The 22,949-nt window shown below is 38.7% G+C and overlaps 1 protein-coding gene across 2 annotated transcripts in view; it reads right to left on the bottom strand.

Annotated features, from left to right (window-relative positions):
- Positions 1-7,566: 7,566 nt before the first annotated feature.
- Positions 7,567-22,949, bottom strand: part of LOC111874557 (probable serine/threonine-protein kinase DDB_G0282963) — a 217,569-nt gene continuing 202,186 nt past the window's right edge. For both annotated transcript variants that reach the window (XM_023870147.2, XM_033755500.1), the window contains exons 5-7: positions 22,383-22,749; positions 18,962-19,101; positions 7,567-10,957 (exon numbers count right to left, since the gene is read on the bottom strand). In XM_023870147.2, coding sequence (XP_023725915.1) covers positions 10,358-10,957; positions 18,962-19,101; positions 22,383-22,749 — 1,107 coding nt within the window. In that variant the 3' untranslated portion in view covers positions 7,567-10,357. The remainder of the gene's footprint in view (positions 10,958-18,961; positions 19,102-22,382; positions 22,750-22,949) is intronic.

The following is a 22,949-nucleotide window of genomic DNA, read 5'->3' as shown; positions in this document are numbered from 1 at the left end:
TGCAGGAGATTGACGACGTCGTGAAGGAGATCATCAGCAACAAGGACCGAGCTGAGTTGGACACCACCTCCGTCCTAGAAAACTTACGGCAGGCTGAGCCCGCACCTGATACCCAAATCTACTGGATAATCGGAATGAGTATTTGCATTATCATTATTATCTCGAGTTGTTGTTATCACAGACAGTCGATACTGGACTGCGGTAGAGTAATGTTATGGAGAGCAGTAAGACAACACCCCATACCGCAACCTCGCCGATCACATAAGACAACCACTGGTATCAGTAGTGAGTATGCTAGCACCATAGATACTATACTACCCTTAAATGTTATAGCAGCCGAGTTGAGAGGAGGCGAACGAGAAGGCGAAGCTGAGACAGACCTAAGCAAGAGGGCAGACCACTCACCCCCTTCGCACTGCGAGGGCGGCTCCCAGTGGACTGAACTCGTCGGTGTGTCGGCGGCGATAGGCTTCCACGGGCTCCAGGCGCTAGAGCCAAGTGACGAGGCGGACGACCAGGGAGAAGTTGGACATTGTGAAACTGGCCGTTGAGCCACAATGTATAAGTGTCAAGACCACTGAATTATGTAACAGTGGCGAGAAACACTTAATATTTATACTAAGGAAATGTATGTAAACAAGAAAAACCACTACCGAAACAAGTAACCAAAATGTATGTACATTTAACCACATATTTGTACCATGTGTTAAATTTTATGGTAGAGAAAAGAAAATGAGAAAAAACCCTATTTCTTTTCTTAAAGGTGGGGGTGATGTTATGAGGTGACCTCGTGACCTCACCCTATCTACATGTTTATATATATTAATTGATTTATGTGTTATTGAGTTCATTGCAGGCATATGCATACCCATGTATATTTAATTTCATCATTTTATTAGTCATGTAAGTNGTAAAATTTAAATACATAGGTTTAAATGCACTGTTTTTATACGGGTTGTGACTGATTCAGTTTGAGGGGCAATACTCCCCGACCACTCTTCTGAAAGAAACACAGTATCTGGCCCCTGATGGTGTTCTATAAACTAAATTTGGCCCTCGAGATGTATTAGGTTGGCCAACGCTGATCTATAATCAACACAAAATCTATAGTCGATCCGTCTGTCGTTTTCTTCTTAACTAACACAATACTACTACTCCATGGCGACACACTTAACTCGATAATAACTTTATGTAACATATCTGTAATGTGTTATTTCTTCAACAACTGGTTTCAATGCATGTGGATTTCTACATGGAGTCTTCTTGTTAGGCTGCGCATCCCTTGTATCTATTTTATGCTTTACCGCGCTAGTACCACCTGTTTCACTATTACCTTCCTGGTAGAATATGTGACAATGTTTCTTCAAAATGGGCTCCAATTTGCTTCGATCCTGCTCTGACAAATGCCCTAATTTTTCAATTAAGTAGAGCTCGAAGACTATCTCACTCCGCCCCTTATCCCCGTCTTTCGTATTCTTTACTTTTCCATTTGAATTGAGGTCGAAAACTATCTCACCTCGCCCCTTATCTCTAGCTTCCATATCCTTTGTTTCAGGTACACCCTGTACTTTAGCCAGTTTACTTCCCACAAGTTTCAGTAGGCGACGCTATACTTACATACACATGCTTATACAGCTTTACTTCTTCTAGTGACAGATTAATAATTTGGATTGGTACGTACCCCATAACTCTGCTTCCTCTCTTCCATGATTCCTTAGTTTCTGTGTCCCTGGTGTGCTCTTGTCTAGTGCCCTTAACCCCTGAATTTTGTATTTTTGTTTCAGTATGGTTACCGAATCTGTTTCCAACGGGAAGGAAACTCTTTTTCCTGTAGTCCGTTAACTACCCCCCGTAGACTATCAACAGCTACTCCTTGTAGTCTGTTCGGTGACGATTCTGGCTGGCGTTCACCCGATCCGGCTTTTTCTTTGGGGGTCATTAAATTGTTCAATTTTCCACAGGGATAGTTCAACCACTCAGCATTACCGCTACCCAAGGGGACTTTTGACCAACGGAGTGAACCGTGAGCTTCAGTCGAGATCTCGTTATTTACATCATTACTCATTGTAGCTACTACCCGCGCTATATAAATTCCTGGTAGCCATATCTCAAGATCTACCGTTACTACCTGATTCAGAGGGGCTTTAAATTCCGTCAAGTCGCCACGTCTGACGTCCCGACCCCGGGCTATTCTTCCAGAAAGTGGGGGTCCTCCTCCCAACTATCTGTCGGATCCTGTGCCTTATCCGATTCATGGGTGATCATGCTTACTTTCGGATAAGACGACGGTGTCTATTTCATCCTCCCTATCCCGTTTGGGTGGTTCCTCCTTGAACCAGCACACCCCTCACGTCCCCTTCGACGCTCTTGTCGGAAATGCCCATGAAGCCCACAATTATAACACTGAAGCCCATTAAGGTCGTAGCGCGCATAACGATCGTCATCGTTCTTTGGTACTGATGCCGCGCCCTCTCCTGCGGAAGTTCGATTCCCAGCCCGGACAAGATCTGGTGCAGTGCCCCTCCATAGAAGTCCCTCTGTAAAGTCCGACTTCCGTCCCTGGTGCCGCTCCATCCTTTACAGGACTCTCAGTCCGGAAGGAGCGAGTCCTTCTCCATGCTCCTCTGCCCCGAGGTTACTGACCCGTGGGGGCGAATACATGGTCACCGCGGTATTTTCCCTCTTGGGATTTATTCAGGAGGTTCCAAACACGGGGTCCCTGTAGATTTCCACCGTCACCTCTTAACGCGAATGCTTTTTGTCTGGAGGCTCTATCATTTCTTCTACCATCCCGTTCCGATGTCTCTGCATTTGTGGCCACTATCGGCATATTCAAAGCTCTCTCTAACGTGACCGGCATCTGTAATCTAACGTGTTTCCCTGGAACCCCCCTTAGCCCGCTGATGAAAGCGGCTAATAACCTATTTTTCTGCTTCTCGATTCAGTATGGCTAGTTCTACTGGATTTTCTGTATGTTGGACGGTCTTCTGACACAGTTTACGGAGACGGTCTAAATACATTTCGGGACTCTCATCTTTCTCCTGAGAAGCATTATCTAACCTTGTATAGTTATATTGATCTATCTGTTTTTCCTTGAATCTCTGCACAAAACGCCTTTGAAATCTGAATACTGTACATCATCACCCTTCAACTCCGGTTCGGTGGAATAAAAAACTTGATACGCCCCTCAATTTCAATCTTGCTAGCCGTGACTTATCTTTAGCGTTTAGCCGACCCATCTCGGTTGCTTCATCTATTGCCTCGAAAAATTCATGCACGGGGGCACTGCTCTGGCCTCCCTTCCAAGGCTCAATAAAATTGGCTACCCACATATCTTTTGCTGCAGTTGCCATTTTCCTCTTTTTATTTTCTTACTTAATTTGCCGCATTGCTTACTAAAATATTCTCCTTATAACACAGGGCTAAGTTTCGTATACTTACGAATAAACCTTCCAACTAATTTTCTCGCGTACTTGCGAGACCCTTCTAAAATCACTGCGTGCGGCACATTTAACACATGTACCAGTAGAATTGTAAATTCGGTATCTCCAACCGTACTTCGGGGGTAACAACAACAAAGCCCATACATGTAATTGCAACTATCAACACTTCCATTCACAAACATATATTCCCAAGTAAATCACAAAACACAAAGCACAAATACCACAATTAATTCAACAAACGAAAAAATACAATACTCCCAAATATAGCGCTTATCCCATATCTCCATATTTGAGTTTCCATTTAATTATTTAACCTCTCATTAATTCCCGTTAAGTAATAAATTCTCATTAACTCTTCAATGATCTTCCTTTAATTCTTACATAATATAACTAACCCTTTTATAATCTGTGTTTACTCTTTGCACTTAGTCTAACACAATCTCTCGGCTGCGCCATAGCTCAAGCCGTTAGTCGCTGGCTTCCCATCGCGGCGGCCCGGGTTCGATCCCGGGGTCTGGTCAAGTGGGATTTGTGGTGGACAAAGTGGCGCTGGGGCAGGTTTCCTCCGAGTACTTCGGTTTCCCCTGCCAATCTTAATTCCACCAATTGCTCCACAATCACCCTCACCTATCATCTGGGGCTAGTACAATAGGCCAGAAGTGGCCGCAGTACAAGGGACTTAGTCCCACTCCACTAGCAATAATAAAAAAAAGAAACACCATCTCTCTCGGAGTGTGTTCGAAAATCACGACGCTGTCACCAACTCTTATGATGCCAGGAGGGATGCGGTATAAGATACCGAATCAATGAAAATACCTTTCTGTTCTAATCAAACAACACAAAATAACATTTATTTAAATTAGTAAAATAATAACATAGCTGATCTAACCCAACCTGGTAGGATTGTAGGTACCTCTCTTACTTTAATTGTTTCTTGTATCCTGTTGTGTATTTAATCAATATTGGAGTAAATTTTACCGACCACACAACATATTTTTATTATTATTACACTACATATTTCGACCTCAAGAGGTCATCCTCAGGTGTACGAACACAGCTGTATAATTACACGCAATCACATTCGTCTTCTCACTTATTCGATCCTGTATCTTATTCAGGCTCACGCTCAATAATATATCCAGCTCTCTCATAAAACACAAGTTAAAATTGTTCTAAAAGTCAAAAGTTAAAATTTAAATTTAAAATTGTTTAAAAAATGTAAAGTTTGTGAATCGAAGACACATCAGTAGCCATCATGACATGGACCGTAACAGATCCACAACTTCAGAAGATGCAGTAGAACAGCAAGACCTCCAACTTTAATTCATGAACTTTAATTCATGAACGGTTAATCAATAATATAATTAAATTAGTTAAAGTGAACTTGATGCAGTGATGAACGTAAGTAGGAAGTGACTGAATACAAGTGAAAGTGAAAGCATAACAAGTGACCTGAATTGAAATTCGATTCACAAACTTTAAAATTTTTAAACAATTTTAACTTTTAGAACAATTTTAACTTGTGTTTTATGAGAGAGCTTGATATATTATTGAGCGTGAGCCAGAATAAGATACAGGATCGAATAAGTGAGAAGACGAATGTGATTGCGTGTAATTATACAGCTGTGTTCGTACATCTGAGGATGACCTCTTGAGGTCGAAACATATAGTGTAATAATAATAAAAATAGTTTGTGTGGCCGGTAAAATTGACTCTAATATTGACCTCTCTTACTTATTTAAGTTACCAAGCCTGGCTGTGACCAAACAGATCTCTACTTACAAAATGTTGAAAAATACGAGGACACCAAGTCTCTGCTCGTCACTGTAGAGGCCTGTGGTCAGCCAGCTCTTGTCTAGGGCACTTAGGCTCCCCCCTGGAAGATGGGTCTCAGTTCGGTCTTACTACACTGGTATCTACCAAAGAAGTGTCCCTCACTTCCTTTCTGATCAATCCTGAAAGTAACAACGGTTTCCCCCAAGGCCCATTGTAACAGAAGTTACAATTGGATAATTATTCCCTGCCTCGTTCTTCTGAAAATAACCATCTTTGTTCTGCAACTTCATGTGAGGTGTAGTTTGCTCTCGCCGCTACGTGTCTCTAAACCTGCTGTATAGGAAGTTAACGTGGCCTAGGCTTGCTGCCTCAGATTTTAATACTATATTAGCTAGCATCTCACATCCTGTGGGTTTCGGTTCTACTCAGCCACAGCAAGTTTGATCGAATATGTGTATAACAAATAAACTGAAATATTCAATTGAATGAATGTATGAGGGGTAGGCCTCCTTGGCCCTTGCACCGAGACCTACAGTGCTTTAAATATTAAATTAGTACTACTGAATCCCTATTCCTTCAAAGTAAACATCAATATGTTTATATAAGAGATAATCCATTTCACAACATTAAGGCTTCTCAGCATGCTTTCACTCTGTTGCTTGGTCATCGATCTTAACAATGGTTACACTTGTACAATATTTTATCTAGGCATATCCTGGTAACAAATCACTAGCTTATGTGTTCATGTCTTTACTCTTTGAGCTCTAGATTGTTAACTGGGAAATGAGCCCTTTTATTTGTAACAGATTATCAGCATTTTAATAACTGCCATAGAGAAAAGGAGCATTACCAGGCAAAGGATAGTTCAGTCAGTATAGCGGTTTGGTGACGGGCTAGACAACCGAGGACCTGGGGTTATATTCCAGCAAGGATACAAGATTTTTCTCTTTATGACATCCAGTCTGTCCAGTGGTGAAGCTATACTTCCATTCCCCCATACGTCTTCTCTGGCACAGGTAACTACAAAAGAGCAATAAGGGCCAAGGGCAGAGGAAAGCATGTCAAGCTTTCTTTGTAACATTAGGGTGTGAATGAGGGGCGTTCATGATCTGATCAGACAGAAACCATCTTCCATGTTCATGTTGTTACGATGGAACTCAATCTTTATATAAGGTTCTTTCTGTAGTTGTCCTCTTCAAGGCCTACATTTCCTATTAGCCTATCGAGGACCCTGTCTCCTATTCTCATCATTGGGTGTGGCTGGTAATCCTACTGTTCTCCATGATGCGGTCTCCCATCCCTTCTATATATTCTGCTTGTTTCTCAACTTCACTCACCTTTAGCCTGAAAATGGAGGCAGCAGGTTCCTCCAAAACCAGTGGTAACTACCTCTTGGACTGCAAGTTCTCATAGCTCAGAAGACCAAAAATTAAAATATGCTCGATGAATATCCACAAGAACTTGCTGACTCCAAAATGAAGCCACTGAGAAGCAACTGTCCTTCTGCAGATACAATATAACAGGGCATTGTCATTATCCCATGCATTAAGGGTATATCCAAGAAATTCAGATTCATTGGAAACCGTTTCAGTATCAGGACCATTTTCAAAACTAAACATTTACTACATAGGACATTATTGAAAATTGAACCAGTTAGAGATACCAAGCATATATGCATTAAGGAGCAAAAATATAGCCTAGCCAAGGTCTGCCTGAAAAATGAAAATTACCCCAAAATTCATATGAAGAAGGCAAAAAAGTATGTTGGAAAGGAGCAAAGTTTTGCAGATTGAAACCAAACACGCCTTACAGGAAATACAAGGAATCTGCCAGTTAGCCTTTGGTAGATCATTTTATCAGTCAACTCATCTGGAACCCCATTATCACAGCTGAAAACTACAACCCCGTCCAGTGTAGATTAGATTATATGTGAAATTATGATTTATGTTGGTAACATAAAGAGAATTTATCTCTTTACTGATGGATTTTATTCTGATTTTAACAACAGTCATGGAACAGTGCATGGACATAAGTCCTAGGCTTCATGCGTGTGGAGTATTTTAATATTTTTAATATATATTTTAACTCTAGCAACAGTTTATGCTGTCCTTGGTTTACATATCATATCTTGTTTTGGTGCTGATGCCCGGAGATAGGGACTAGCTCTATTGATTGGGCCCAACTGAGTAGGTTCCACCTAGAGACGGAGACAACCCAATCTCTGCATCCTCTTAAATTAAAACAGGATGATGGATGTCCAGAAACACTGCAACTACATTAACATACTATCATCACAAATTTTTAGATCTGTCTTATAAATACTGTCACGCATTTTGGGTGACTAAACTAGAATTGGTAATTGGATTTATTGGACTCTTTATTAATTAGAATTACAAGTAACTCTAACAGTTTCACTGATTTACATACTTAACAATTCACTATACTGCAGCACACATACAAGCCTTCTATGTCTTCTCTAGGTGTTGGCTGGTAATGGCTCCAATCATTGTAGATTCATCAGCTTTCATGTTCACATCATTACTGGTTACCTACTGTCTCACAGCTTCTCATGGCTGCAATTCCTGGCCATTGATTCCTAGCCATGTCTGGCCACAACTTCCTTCCTTGCTTCCGACTCAGAATTAACTAGTCAGAGTCAGAGTTACTTTACAACTTGCGGTTTACCACCATTCAGTTCGTCTTGATGCCAAGCCTTGAGACTAATGTCCAGAATTTTTTCTTTCTTTTGTGTAACTGAACCCTTACGGTCATAAACTATACAAGAATTTTTACTTTTTCATTACTTTCAGATGGTGGTTTTTTTGACCTATGAGAACATGTAATCAACTTGGTGGTTACCAATGACAGTAAAGGAATATGATGCCCACATTTTCAGGCTAAATGCGAGTGAAGTTGAGAGATAATGCCCAGAAACATAATAATTGTAGAAAACAGATGTTTTGGACATCCCAATCATTTTAAATTGTCGTTCAGTTTTCATGCTCATTACAAGCATGAGCAGTCCTGGACAAAGAGATAACATAGTTGCTATAGGGATTTCAAATCTTCATGGCAGACTATGAAGATTACTGTCTTTTGGAATGTTATGCCATGTAGTCTGGAGGCAGCATGTTGCTCCATTTTCATGGTATAAGGCTCTTCTTCTCTTCTATCATTAAAGGCTTTAATAATAAAGACAGTAAACTTTATTGGAATATTTGTTCCTTTTGATTTACAGTTATGTTGGAATTTGCATAATAAGCTTGACATTAGTTAAAAAAATAAGGAAAACAGAAGTAAATCACATAAGTGTTTCAAACTTCATGAACTCAGTGAATTTAAACATAAAATTTGAAATATGCAATTACTTACTAAGTAAACAAATGTGGTATGTTACTTCTCAGCACCATACTTAGGACTCAGTTTACATGTGGTTTATTTATATCTATACGACTTTGTAATTAAGTTATAAAAATGAAAATTTTCTACAGTTATGTACACATTATCATGTTGTTCATGGCTGATTTCTTATTATTCCCGGTAACTTATGTTTATAAATATGAGGTGGATGTTAAAAGCTACCTTTGCTCTCTGTTGTAAATAAGATATTGTATCTTTGTGTTGCCTCATGCTTGCATCTTGAAGTCATTCTGCTTACTTATTAATAGTTTTTGTAACTGTCTAACATGTTAATATTTAGTAATGTCCATTATTTGTATATTTCATAACTCAGAGGATGGCTTAGAAATGTGGCACTAGTCAAAAATTACATTTTAGAAACCTGCTCTTTATACTGCTAGGTTTGCTCAACTCACTCTGTTAACATGTTAAACTCTGAGAGATATATTCTACTATTTGTAATCACTTGATCATTGCTTATGTTATTAGATTATGGACCGATGATGCTTTTACACTTTGATCTGCATGATGTATCAAGGCTGAAAGAGTGACATGGTTTACATTATCTTTAATATACTTTTATATTACTACATGCACCATCTAACAGCATGCTGTGCATGGATAAATTATTCACTACAAATCTATCAGACTCTCTTAAGAAGTGAGGTCACAGATTTGTTTCACAGCTGCGCTGTTTGGCTAACAGTTTTCTGGAATATCCCCTCACCATGTGTTCAGTACACCTAATGCTCAATTAAAATGCACATTGATACATTTTCTGGAGGATATATTCTGAATTTATCTTTAAAATGATTTTCATGTGTAATAATTTGCCAGTTTGTAAAGTTCCATTTCGAATTTTAAACTGTTATTTTATTGAGTAACTTCTCACAAGATGTCCGACTTGCATTCCATCAAGTAAAATGATATATTTGGATCTTGCTGTGTCAATATCTTTGAGTTACTTGCAAACCTTATACTTCACATATGGTTCGTGAATCAGCTTTATGATCGTTGAACTTTCTTATGGTTAGATTTATCCTCGTGGTACTTATGGCCTGCTGTTAGATTTATCATGCAATAAGATTTATGTGGGGGGGGGGTCACTGTCTTCAGGCAGAGATTATTCCCAATTCTAAGTGTCACCATTCCTGTAGAGATATTTATTGTTTGTAACATAATAATTTATCTTCATCATACATATTACACATGCTGCCATGTTAATTTGAATTAATGTCAAGGCCTGTGGCCTATATTCAAGTTTCCAGGACATATATCTTCTGTTCTCCTAAGGATGTGTGTACTGTAACTGTGTATGTGCGCATGTGTGCGTGCATCATGAATGGTTCTGTCTGTGACAGTGTATGTCCATGGAACTCTAGGCACCATATAAATGGCACTCAATGCGGGAACATCACGTGCATACAATGTAGTGATATTTGGAAACTGAACTTTCTGCCTGCATGGTCATAAAGGATCCAGTTTGTTAAAGATTAATGAATCAAACACAGCAGTGGACAGCAGAATATAATACAAATTTTAGTATCAGAATCACCAGGTTAGTTATTCTATTCTATTTCTGATGGGCTTCATTTCTATGCCGTCTCTGTACAATGACAACCAGGTTGTTACATTCCCAGTAACCTAGCACCTTGGCTCTGGAGTTTATAATATGTGTGTGGTGAAATTAACAATCTTATTATATTAAAAATTTTTACAGAAGAATGTGAAACATTGTGCTACATTCCTTGCTTCTTGTTGCGTAGCTTGAACCAGCCTGCAGTAAGCCTTGAATCCTTTGGCATGGAAGCTGACCGAGCCAATTTTGCTGAACTTTTCTTTGCACCTCCTTCAGTACCCTTCTTGGTTGCAGTTCTGTAACTCTTATTGCTGTTGAGTTCTATTGCTGAAGAATTCAGTGCTGAATGTTTCTTGGAATTTGCACTCTTGTCTCTGTTTTGTTTCTGGTTCAGAGATTCTGCAGATGTGGATGAGTTCAGGGCTGAGTATTTTTTCTCAGATGGTGTTCTGTCCCTGATATATTGCCCCTGACCATTCCCATTCTTCTGAATTAGTGATTCGGTTGATGTGGATTTGTTGACTCTTTGCTTCTGCAGTGTTGTGTGATTCTCTTTACCTCTGACACCATTACTTTTGTATCTGTTCACAGCACCACTGCTGCGATTCACTGTGACTTTTCCACTTGTTTGCTGGGACACAGGTATTTTTGGAGGCTTCCCATTGCTGTTCCATCCTAGAGTTTTGTTACCACTATTGTCATTGTCATAATGGACTTCAAGACCTTCTCTATAATGGTGAGGCTTCCATGGAGCAAGGACCTGAAAAATTATCAATATCATTGCAATAAACCTATATGAGAAGTACAGGGCATAAAGAACATGTGGGGGAAGCATGGAATGCATACAGAATATCAGGTGGTAAACTTCAAACACCATAAGACCTGAGGATAGATGACAGAGTAATATTAAATTGAATTTAGAAGCACAGGTTGGGAAAATATGAACTGCCCTGAGTACAATAGTAGGATTTTTTTAACATTATGATAAGAAGGAATATCTTGATGATTGTCCTCTTGGGCCTTTCTGTTGAGAATCTACTAATGTAAAAATGTTCAAGTAGGTAATAGTGATCTATATTCAGTTGTTTTTTTTGTATTATAATAAAAAGTTTCTTCTCGACCAATATGGTTGTTAAGTGATATGTAAGCATAACACAAAGAAAATCAACAGGTTATGGGCCCAGATTTGCTCAAAAATTAAAAACGAAAGAAAGAAAGAAAGAAAAGAAGACAGAAGAAGAATAACGAAAAAAATGGCAACCACATAGACAGAAGATGTAACTCATCTGCCAAAACTAAAGGATGCCGACTCATTTCCACCGTGGGATTTTGAAATAAAGATTCTGATGCATGCAAAAGAACTGATAAACATCGTTGATGGCAGTGACCTGTTAAGCGACCAAGGAAGAGACGAAGACAATATAAGGATATGGAAGATACGAGATGCAAAGTGCTAATACTACATAGTGAGAACGATGAAGAAACATGTGAAGACCCACACTGTGACATGCACAACCGCAAAAGAAATGTACAGCACCTTGAAGCAAATTAATCAGTGAGACACCTCTCAACAGAAGTGCCTTCTGCTACAAGACTTCTACAACTTCAAGTACGACAAAACTAAGGATATGACAACGAATATAAGTCATGTGCAGAACATTGCCTTCAAGCTTCGTCAACTGAAACAAAACTTTGATGAAAACATGATCATGACAAAAATATCGATTCTACCAGAAGACTACAAACACTTCAGCACCACCTGGGACTCAACGGCGACTGTGTACAGAACCCTTGACAACCTGGTGGCCGTATTGATGTTGGAAGAAGTAGAGTGCAAGATGACAACTAAAGAAGAGGAAAGCATAGCTTTCAAGACAGTAACTAAAACCAAAATTAGAACCCCTTTCAAGTGTTTCAATTGTAATCAAATAGGTCATGCCCAGATCAACTGCCCCAACAAAGGTAAGAGAAATTGCTCTATCTGTAAAAGGAATAGTCACTCTGAAAAGGACTGTTACTTTAGAAATAAGGACACTGATACAAGAAACCAATGTACAGTATGTAAGAAAACGAACCATGCTGAAATGGACTGTTATTTTAAAGATGGGAATAAAAGAAGCAAGGTCAATTTTCTAGCTGAAGCAGCAGAAACCCATGTGAGCGATGCAAGTGAAAAAGACAAAATGTATGTAGTGGATAGTGGTAGCACATGTCATATGACAAATGTGAAGACTGATTTGATATATACTAGGCAGTATACTCAATGTATAAAGGTAGCAAAGAAAAATCAAAGTATGACTGCAAAAGGAATTGACAATCTGGCATTTAAAGAGTGTAGTTTGAAAAACGTTTCATATGTTCCAGAACTCAGCAAACACCTGCTGTCTGTGCACTGTATTACAGAAAATGATGGAGAAGTGTTGTTTACAAAACAGGAAGTCCAGATACTCAAGGACAAAAATGTTGTAATCGAAGGAAAAAAAGGNACAAAAATATCGATTCTACCAGAAGACTACAAACACTTCAGCACCACCTGGGACTCAACGGCGACTGTGTACAGAACCCTTGACAACCTGGTGGCCGTATTGATGTTGGAAGAAGTAGAGTGCAAGATGACAACTAAAGAAGAGGAAAGCATAGCTTTCAAGACAGTAACTAAAACCAAAATTAGAACCCCTTTCAAGTGTTTCAATTGTAATCAAATAGGTCATGCCCAGATCAACTGCCCCAACAAAGGTAAGAGAAATTGCTCTATCTGTAAAAGGAATAGTCACTCTGAAAAGGACTGTTACTTTAGAAATAAGGACACTGATACAAGAAACCAATGTACAGTATGTAAGAAAACGAACCATGCTGAAATGGACTGTTATTTTAAAGATGGGAATAAAAGAAGCAAGGTCAATTTTCTAGCTGAAGCAGCAGAAACCCATGTGAGCGATGCAAGTGAAAAAGACAAAATGTATGTAGTGGATAGTGGTAGCACATGTCATATGACAAATGTGAAGACTGATTTGATATATACTAGGCAGTATACTCAATGTATAAAGGTAGCAAAGAAAAATCAAAGTATGACTGCAAAAGGAATTGACAATCTGGCATTTAAAGAGTGTAGTTTGAAAAACGTTTCATATGTTCCAGAACTCAGCAAACACCTGCTGTCTGTGCACTGTATTACAGAAAATGATGGAGAAGTGTTGTTTACAAAACAGGAAGTCCAGATACTCAAGGACAAAAATGTTGTAATCGAAGGAAAAAAAGGATGAAAATGGATTGTTTGTAATTAGCTTTAGCACGAGGAATGAAGCTATGATGACTCAGCAAGATAGAAGTGTAGAGTGGCATAGAAAGCTAGGTCACATAGGTTATGCGAATCTTAGGAAACTACAAGAGATATGCCAAGGGATACCAGAAAGTGTGAGCAAGTGTAAACATTTTGATATATGTTCAGTTTGTATGCAGGCCAAACAATTGAGACTCCCACTTGATGCAGAAAGAAGTAGGGCTGGAAAGCCATTAGAGATAGTTCATAGTGACGTGTGTGGACCAATTGATCCCACCACTTATGACAATAAGAAATATTTCCTTATGTGTGTGTGGATGACTATACGCATTTTTTAAGATATACCTGTTAGAAAATAAGAGTGAAATGTATACCTTTTTGAAGGAATATGTAAATGAAGCTGAGTGTCACCTCAATACAAGAGTGAGAAGAATAAGATGTGACAATGGAGGGGAATATAAGAACAACGCCTTGAGAGAATGGTGTAAGAACAAGGGGATTGTATTGGAATTTACTACACCATATTAGCCACAGATAAACGGCACCGCCGAAAGGATGAACTGTACCATTGTGGAAAAGGCAAGAGCATTGATTTTTGACTCAGGTTTAAGTAAGAGACTGTGGGGTGAAGCTGTACTCACTTCTCCATACCTGCTAAACAGAAGTCCAACAGTGGNAGCAAAGAAAAATCAAAGTATGACTGCAAAAGGAATTGACAATCTGGCATTTAAAGAGTGTAGTTTGAAAAACGTTTCATATGTTCCAGAACTCAGCAAACACCTGCTGTCTGTGCACTGTATTACAGAAAATGATGGAGAAGTGTTGTTTACAAAACAGGAAGTCCAGATACTCAAGGACAAAAATGTTGTAATCGAAGGAAAAAAAGGATGAAAATGGATTGTTTGTAATTAGCTTTAGCACGAGGAATGAAGCTATGATGACTCAGCAAGATAGAAGTGTAGAGTGGCATAGAAAGCTAGGTCACATAGGTTATGCGAATCTTAGGAAACTACAAGAGATATGCCAAGGGATACCAGAAAGTGTGAGCAAGTGTAAACATTTTGATATATGTTCAGTTTGTATGCAGGCCAAACAATTGAGACTCCCACTTGATGCAGAAAGAAGTAGGGCTGGAAAGCCATTAGAGATAGTTCATAGTGACGTGTGTGGACCAATTGATCCCACCACTTATGACAATAAGAAATATTTCCTTATGTGTGTGTGGATGACTATACGCATTTTTTAAGATATACCTGTTAGAAAATAAGAGTGAAATGTATACCTTTTTGAAGGAATATGTAAATGAAGCTGAGTGTCACCTCAATACAAGAGTGAGAAGAATAAGATGTGACAATGGAGGGGAATATAAGAACAACGCCTTGAGAGAATGGTGTAAGAACAAGGGGATTGTATTGGAATTTACTACACCATATTAGCCACAGATAAACGGCACCGCCGAAAGGATGAACTGTACCATTGTGGAAAAGGCAAGAGCATTGATTTTTGACTCAGGTTTAAGTAAGAGACTGTGGGGTGAAGCTGTACTCACTTCTCCATACCTGCTAAACAGAAGTCCAACAGTGGCAGTGAATGGAACGCCAGCAGAAAATTGGTATGGTAAAAGACCAGATCTGGCTGGATTGAAGTTTTTTGGTTCAGAAGTTTCCCTAAAATTCTCAGACCACTGAAAAAGTTGGACAGTCGTAGCAAGAAAGGAATATTCGTTGGATACAACACAAATTGCCACAGAATATGGGATCCAAATATTGAAAGGACCTATGTCTCCAGAGATGTGATATTCACAAGTAAACCTGTGACAACAAATAAACAAAAGGAAAAGGAAAGAGTGATGGATCCAGAAGACAAGCCAATTGTTTATTGTTTATTGTTATTAAATAACTCCACAAATCCTGTACAGGGGCTTTAGCACCCATAGGATATAGAGCTAGTCAAACTTATACAAATACTCCAGATCAGGAAGAGAGCAAAATGCAGCAAGAACCCGAAGCTGACAACAATGAAGAAGAACCAACAGATACTGAAGAGGATGAAGAAAATGAAAATGCTGACCACAAGGATAATGGAAGGAAAAACAATGGACAAAATGAACATGGATATGCACTGAGACCAAGAAGAAACATTCAAATGCACCCAAAGTACTGAGACTATCACACAGAGAGTCAAAAGGAGGGTATGCTCACCTATACATATGACAAGTGCATGGAGAGCGAATACAGCGAGAAGTGGGAGAAAGCCATTAAAGAANGGATGAACTGTACCATTGTGGAAAAGGCAAGAGCATTGATTTTTGACTCAGGTTTAAGTAAGAGACTGTGGGGTGAAGCTGTACTCACTTCTCCATACCTGCTAAACAGAAGTCCAACAGTGGCAGTGAATGGAACGCCAGCAGAAAATTGGTATGGTAAAAGACCAGATCTGGCTGGATTGAAGTTTTTTGGTTCAGAAGTTTCCCTAAAATTCTCAGACCACTGAAAAAGTTGGACAGTCGTAGCAAGAAAGGAATATTCGTTGGATACAACACAAATTGCCACAGAATATGGGATCCAAATATTGAAAGGACCTATGTCTCCAGAGATGTGATATTCACAAGTAAACCTGTGACAACAAATAAACAAAAGGAAAAGGAAAGAGTGATGGATCCAGAAGACAAGCCAATTGTTTATTGTTTATTGTTATTAAATAACTCCACAAATCCTGTACAGGGGCTTTAGCACCCATAGGATATAGAGCTAGTCAAACTTATACAAATACTCCAGATCAGGAAGAGAGCAAAATGCAGCAAGAACCCGAAGCTGACAACAATGAAGAAGAACCAACAGATACTGAAGAGGATGAAGAAAATGAAAATGCTGACCACAAGGATAATGGAAGGAAAAACAATGGACAAAATGAACATGGATATGCACTGAGACCAAGAAGAAACATTCAAATGCACCCAAAGTACTGAGACTATCACACAGAGAGTCAAAAGGAGGGTATGCTCACCTATACATATGACAAGTGCATGGAGAGCGAATACAGCGAGAAGTGGGAGAAAGCCATTAAAGAAGAAAAGGATTTGCTCTACCAAAACAAAACTTGGATATATGTAAACAGAGAGAAAGCAATGGGCAAGAAAATTCTGACCAGTAAATGGGTTTCCAAAATAAAGGACGATGGAAGACACAAAGCCAGACTGCTTGTGAGAGGATGCCAACAAAAGAAAGGGGAAATAGATTTCAAGGATACCTTCAGCCCAGTTGTTGACATGAATTCTCTTAGAGTACTGTTTGCCATAGCAGCACGTAAGAATATGAACATGCAAACCTTTGATGTGAAGACTGCCTTCCTGTATGGAGACCTTGACGAGGAAAACTACATGGAGATAAATGATATAAACTCCGTCTCAAGTGCAAACAATATATTTTGTGTCTTTGATCTTGCTCCTTACACTACATGTTTCGGCCTCAGACACAAAATATATTGTTTGCACTTGAGACGGAGTTTATATCATTTATCGTATGGAGTGCAACAGGATGCTTAAATATAATATTACATGGAGATACCAGAAGGATACAAGAACATTGGCAAGATATGTCTCCTGAAAAAGGCATTATATGGCCTAAGACAAGCACCATCACAATGGAACAAGAAGTTGACAACCTTTCTAAAAGAAGAAGGTCTAAACCAACTAAAATCGGACCAACGCATTTTTAAGAATGACGCCAATAGTTTGTTCATGGTCATTCATGTGGATGACGGGATAAACATGGCAGAGGATGAAAGACAAATACTGGAAATTTTGCTGAAACTGGAAAATCAATTCCAGATAAGAAAGACCACAAATCCAAAAGTTTATTTAGGAATACATACTGAGAGACAACCAGATGGGATACATATCTCTCAAACCAACTATGCAAGCCAAATGTTGGACAAATACAACATACAAGAAAGTCTAGAAATGAAAACACCCATGGCCACGACCGCACCAACAAATGACGAAGGAGAAAATGACATAAGATTTCCTTACAGAGAAGCTGTAGGAAGCCTATTATATATGACTTCTAAAACCAGACCCAATATGGCATTCGCTGTAAATGTGGAAAGTCGAACCTTGGAAAATCCTGACAAAAAAGCTGTTCAGAATGTGAAAAGGACCCTTAGGTATGTGAAATGTACACAAGATTCAGGAATAAAATATACCTCAACTGACTTCGAAACTGTGAAACTGGAAGCATTTAGTGATGCTGATTATGCAGGGGATGTAAAGGACAGGAAGTGTGTAACAGGATAGGTAATTATGATGTCAGGGGGCCCAATATCATGGTGCTCTAGGAAACAGAGTATTGTTGCATTATCAACCACCGCGGCCGAATATATTGCAGCAGCTGAGTGCTGTAAAGAATTGAAATATCTAAAAGACGTTGATAGAAGAGGTGACAGGAAAAAGGGTGGAAGCTGAACTGTGTGTCAACAATCAGAGTGCAATCAAGCTAATAGAATCTGGACAAGTGACGCGTAGGAGTAAGCATATAGATGTTAGGTATCACTACATAAGTGAACAATTGATAGAGAAACTGTTCTCAATCAAATATTGTAACACTGAAACTCAGGTGGCAGACATTTTAACAAAACTGCTATCACCAGAGAAATTTGCCAAGTTTAGAGACATTATACTTAAGTAGAAATAAGTCTGATTTTGAAATTAAGGAGGAAAATGAGAAATGTGTTTGTAATATTTTGAAATTAAAGAGGAATGTTGAGAATCTAGTAATGTAAAAATGTTCAAGTTGGTAATAGTGATCTATATTCAGTTGTTTTTGTTTTGTATTATAATAAAAAAGTTTCTTCTCATCCAATATCGCTGTTAAGTGACATGTAAGCACGACAGAAAGAAAATCAACACTTTCAACCATGTGTGTATGGGCAGTGTTGCCAGTGTTTGTTTCAAAGGTACATGCTGCCTCATGTGCAGGGTTTGAGTGAGTAGGTTGGTAGGATGTTAATTTTCCAACAGAAAACTAGGGTTGTGCCCAGTGTGTGCAAACAGGAACAGTGGACAGGGAAGTTGCTAACCAAATACTATCAGCAATGCTCCCAAGCAGTCAGTTGTTAGAGTGCTTAAACCTCCTCTGCTGTGGGCTGAGCAACATGCAAAGTAGCAGAGAGATCACTACTGGTTACAGGTAGGTTGCAGCTGGTATCCACTTCCCCCCAATGTTTCTGTTGGAACTGTGAACCATAGATACATGAACACTCACCCACCATATTCACTTCAACCCTGAAGATGGAGGCAGCATGTATCTCTGAAACATTATGAACACTGCCCACACCCATATGGTGCTAAGACCCAACAGCAAAATAATATCAACAATGAACCATTGGTGAAACCCTAAAATGAGGGAATATCATGGCCAACTAAATAACTCTGAATTCCTCAAGAGATCCTATAACATACGTATAGTTGGCCTGAAAGACACTCACAGATATTGAACGCGATACTGTGCGAGTTTGTGGCTGCAATGGACATGGTGAACCTCCTGTGGAGGACAGTTCCTCTCTGCTCTGCGCTCTGCGAGCGACTCCACTACTCTGAGATCTTGGTGGACCAGGAATATCTCCCACTGAAATAAAACAAATTTTAGAAACAATCAATGAGACTGATAAAAATAATATAACACTAATTAATAACTTAATTTCCTGTATCTATCTATCTATGGCTTCACAGTCAGTAGGACTCCTTGGTCAGAGGATCAGCATGTCGCAAGGCCGCTACCTACATACAGAACAACACAAATACAAAATAAACACACACACAGTGATCCATGCTTTGAGTGTGTTTCAAACCCACGATCCCAGAGCTCAAACGACTGACAACAGTTCATGCCTTAGACCGCGTGGCCACAGTGATCATTTGATATCCTGCATAGTGGCTCAAAATTAAGAGAATGTGGGCTTATAAGGTTACATAAAGATAATTCTGGGCCCAAGAACCACATTCTGAAGGGGCAGAGAAGAAAAAGTTTTGTGTATTTAGCTCTTGGTACTAGATGAAGTAGTTATATTTACATTCTTCTTGTTTTATCCCACGGAAGTAATCAACAGAATCCAATTAACCGTTGGATAGCTGGTTGAGTGGCCTCCTGATTTATTCTGCATGTGATGGAGACAAAATTTCCATCCTTACTGGGAATCAAATTTTGATCAACTGACCTATAGTCAATCGCTTAACTAACTGAGCAGTCCCATCATAATAACCATATCTCATTGATCTGTGCTGTACTGCCTGGTTTCAGACTCAGTATACAGCTCATTTCTACGTGTATGTAATTGTTTCATGTTGTGCATTTCCAGAACACCAATTTTTATTTTAATTTAATGAAGATTACTGTCTTCTGGGAAGTAGTGTTGTAGTCTTATACAAATTAGTGATGTGTTGGAGGAACATGCTGTCTCCATCTTCAAGCAGTAAAGTTGAAAGCTCCATTTTCCTCCAAAACATGAGTAAATATCTATCCGACTACATGGCATTACAACTTAGATAGCAGTAATTTTCATAGTCAGTGCATCAAATCTCACTCTTAATATTTTGCCATTCTTGTCTTTTTTATTTATTCATAAAATGTGTCAGTCCACTGAATTCTATTAATTTTAATGTGCTATGTTAGGAAAACAATATGAACACAGGCTATTCATGCATGTGTGCACGCATACATGTACACTACTTTGCGAAAATATATGATTTGGTGGATTGTTAGACACTGAACTGAATTTTAGTGTGGTGGCAGGTTGACAAGCAATGATACAAGCTCTCAACTGAATTCTGAAATACTAGGTTCTACATGTTATCATGTTACAAAAACAAGAAATTTCCTTACACTCTTGTAACCAGCAAAGCACGGGGTCAGCCACCAAACTTAAGACTGAGGATGTGATAATGTGCTCCGTGGTCAGGGCTATCAGACACCTTAGTAGGTGGTGATAAATGAATATGGAGCAATGATGGAATGATGAAGGAACTCAAAGAAGAATCTGCTCCATTGCCACTCTGTCCATGACAAATCTCACATTAAGTCAACAGCGACTGAACCTGAGGTTCCCCAATGAGCGGTTAGTCTCTAACTGCCTGAGCTGTGACATGACCAGTATCATGCTATAATATGACAAAATATGAATAATTCTGTATTTTCAGAGGATAACTGAAAATACACATGCTCTACTCCATGTGGAAAAATTATACTTCATGTTGCTCAGTTAAATTTTGTGTTGTATACACATATGAATAAACAGCCAAATGCTGTATGCGAAGTCACATCTGTACATCCATACATTTGTCATTAAGAGTTGGATTTGTTTTGTTCATACCAGTGTATAGGAACATTTTATATAAGGAGTTATATGAATATCTATTTTTATTACTTTAAATATATTCCACATTAGGGATCAATATTTAAATGACAATTTCAGATATTAATAAGGTATATGTTTTATGTCATATATTTTGTTTTTTTATGATGAATCATTTTCCAGAAATTTGTTGGAATAAAATTTGGCTGTAAAGAATGCCTATGTTTGTTGTAAACATACGTTCTTCCCTCCTGTTGGTATGGCTTTCACCAGGTTAGCAGATGGTAGTAAGCTTATTCTCAATACTCATCTGAAAAGTGAAACTTAGTGACATGAATGACCCTGATGCAGAAGGTTTAAACACTATTAGTTCAGTGATTCCATACAGTGCCATCATCTGATATGTTTCATTACAATTATAAACTTAAAACTGACTTTCTGTAGAATCATACATACCCATATATGTCTACCTGCTGCTATTGCCCAGAGCTGAAACATTTATATAAACTTATCATTCCCTAAACATATGGGCATATAGTTGATTGAGTAGAGTTGCTCTAATTTTGAATGAACCAAAGAATTTAACCTAAATGCATACTAATGACTTGGAGTTTTTAGTGTGCTATCTTGAGGTCACACATAGAAGTATGTTGCATAATTCAGCACTGTTTATGTGTACTTTCCTGTTACCTAGTAACTACTATACTAAACCTGCCCCAATTTGTTTGATGACACTGTCATACCTGGTCTCAGGTTCCACCAGTATTTTCAAAGGTGAAAAGAGTTTCTTATTCTATTAAAACTATTGTAAAGGCTGAGCTCTGTAAATGTCAGTGAAGTAAGGTTTTACCGATGCTTAGATTAGGGTTTTGCATCACGAGTAATAAATAAGCATTAACTATTCAGTTTACACATATTTAGTATTAATGCATCTGAGAAGCTGATGTGCCATTTTCAGTATGAGGAATGAATAGTCACTACAACAAATCTGTGAAGTTTTTTCAACCATTCTTTGCACAACTAGCCATGTGTCTTTACACTGTGTTGTTTGTTGTGTATTGCACCCACATTTACTCGTACTTATTCAACTACACCATCAGAAATTCAGACTACAAAGCATTGCATGATAGGATGAATTTGCCTGAATGGACTGAGAAAAACTATGAAAAACCTGTCAGGATAGTTCTGGCCGAGATTCAAGGCAAGCACTTCTTGAATACAAGTCAGACGTATGACAGCTTGTGCAACTTACTTGTTGCTGTCCATTTCAAATTAATTCTGTTTACTGAAATAAGTATATACTGTATATATATTCTATTTACTTTACTTTAGCTATGTATGTACATATTATTTTAAACTGAGGTCACCATACCTCCAATTTATTGCCTAATGGGAAATTAATTTTTATGTAATAGATTATTTCTTAATGGAAGATTAACCTAAGATGACACAGCAAATGTAAAGTAAATGTATTTTGGCACAAAATTGGTCTTTTGCTAACATTTCACTAAACAACCTGCCAGCCTCACTAGGAAATATGTGCACCATTTTGTCTCACCAGTGGCTGCATGCAGATAGACAACAGATCTTTGTGACTGTTGACTGCTGTCTCCTTCAGTGGTGCTCTCGGCAGAGCTGGTAGCCACGTCCCCAGCACTGCGGTGTTGACGAAGCCCCATTGCCGCCAGATTCCGTGATGGTGCCTGTACTTTGTTATTAATACTGCCAGTGCTCATACCATTGGTGCTGTTATTGTTGTTTGACTTGTAGCGACGTAGGGTTTGATGACTTGGCTGGTGGATTACTGATGTTACAGATTCCTGATCTGTGTCCCCAAAAAATCTTAGGTTCTTATTATTACTGGTAGTGTTATTGTTGTTTTGCCTGACTGTCTTGTTCTCATCTTCTGTGTCTTTATCTTGCTCCTAGAAATAAGAAATAAGTTCAGGTTTCAAATTACCTTCATTATTCACACAATAATAGAAGTTAGTCTCCTAGGGAAACAGTAATCTGGGTTCAAATGGTTCAAAACTGTGTTCAGTGGCAGGCTTCGATGTTACATATGTTGAATCTTTTTCTGCTTCCTCATGTATGTAGTATATATGATAAAATATTTTGATCATGA

The sequence above is a fragment of the Cryptotermes secundus genome, unplaced genomic scaffold (assembly GCF_002891405.2).
Source record: "Cryptotermes secundus unplaced genomic scaffold, Csec_1.0 scaffold970, whole genome shotgun sequence".
NCBI lineage: Eukaryota > Metazoa > Arthropoda > Insecta > Blattodea > Kalotermitidae > Cryptotermes > Cryptotermes secundus.
This window is presented reverse-complemented; position numbering and strand designations above follow the sequence as displayed.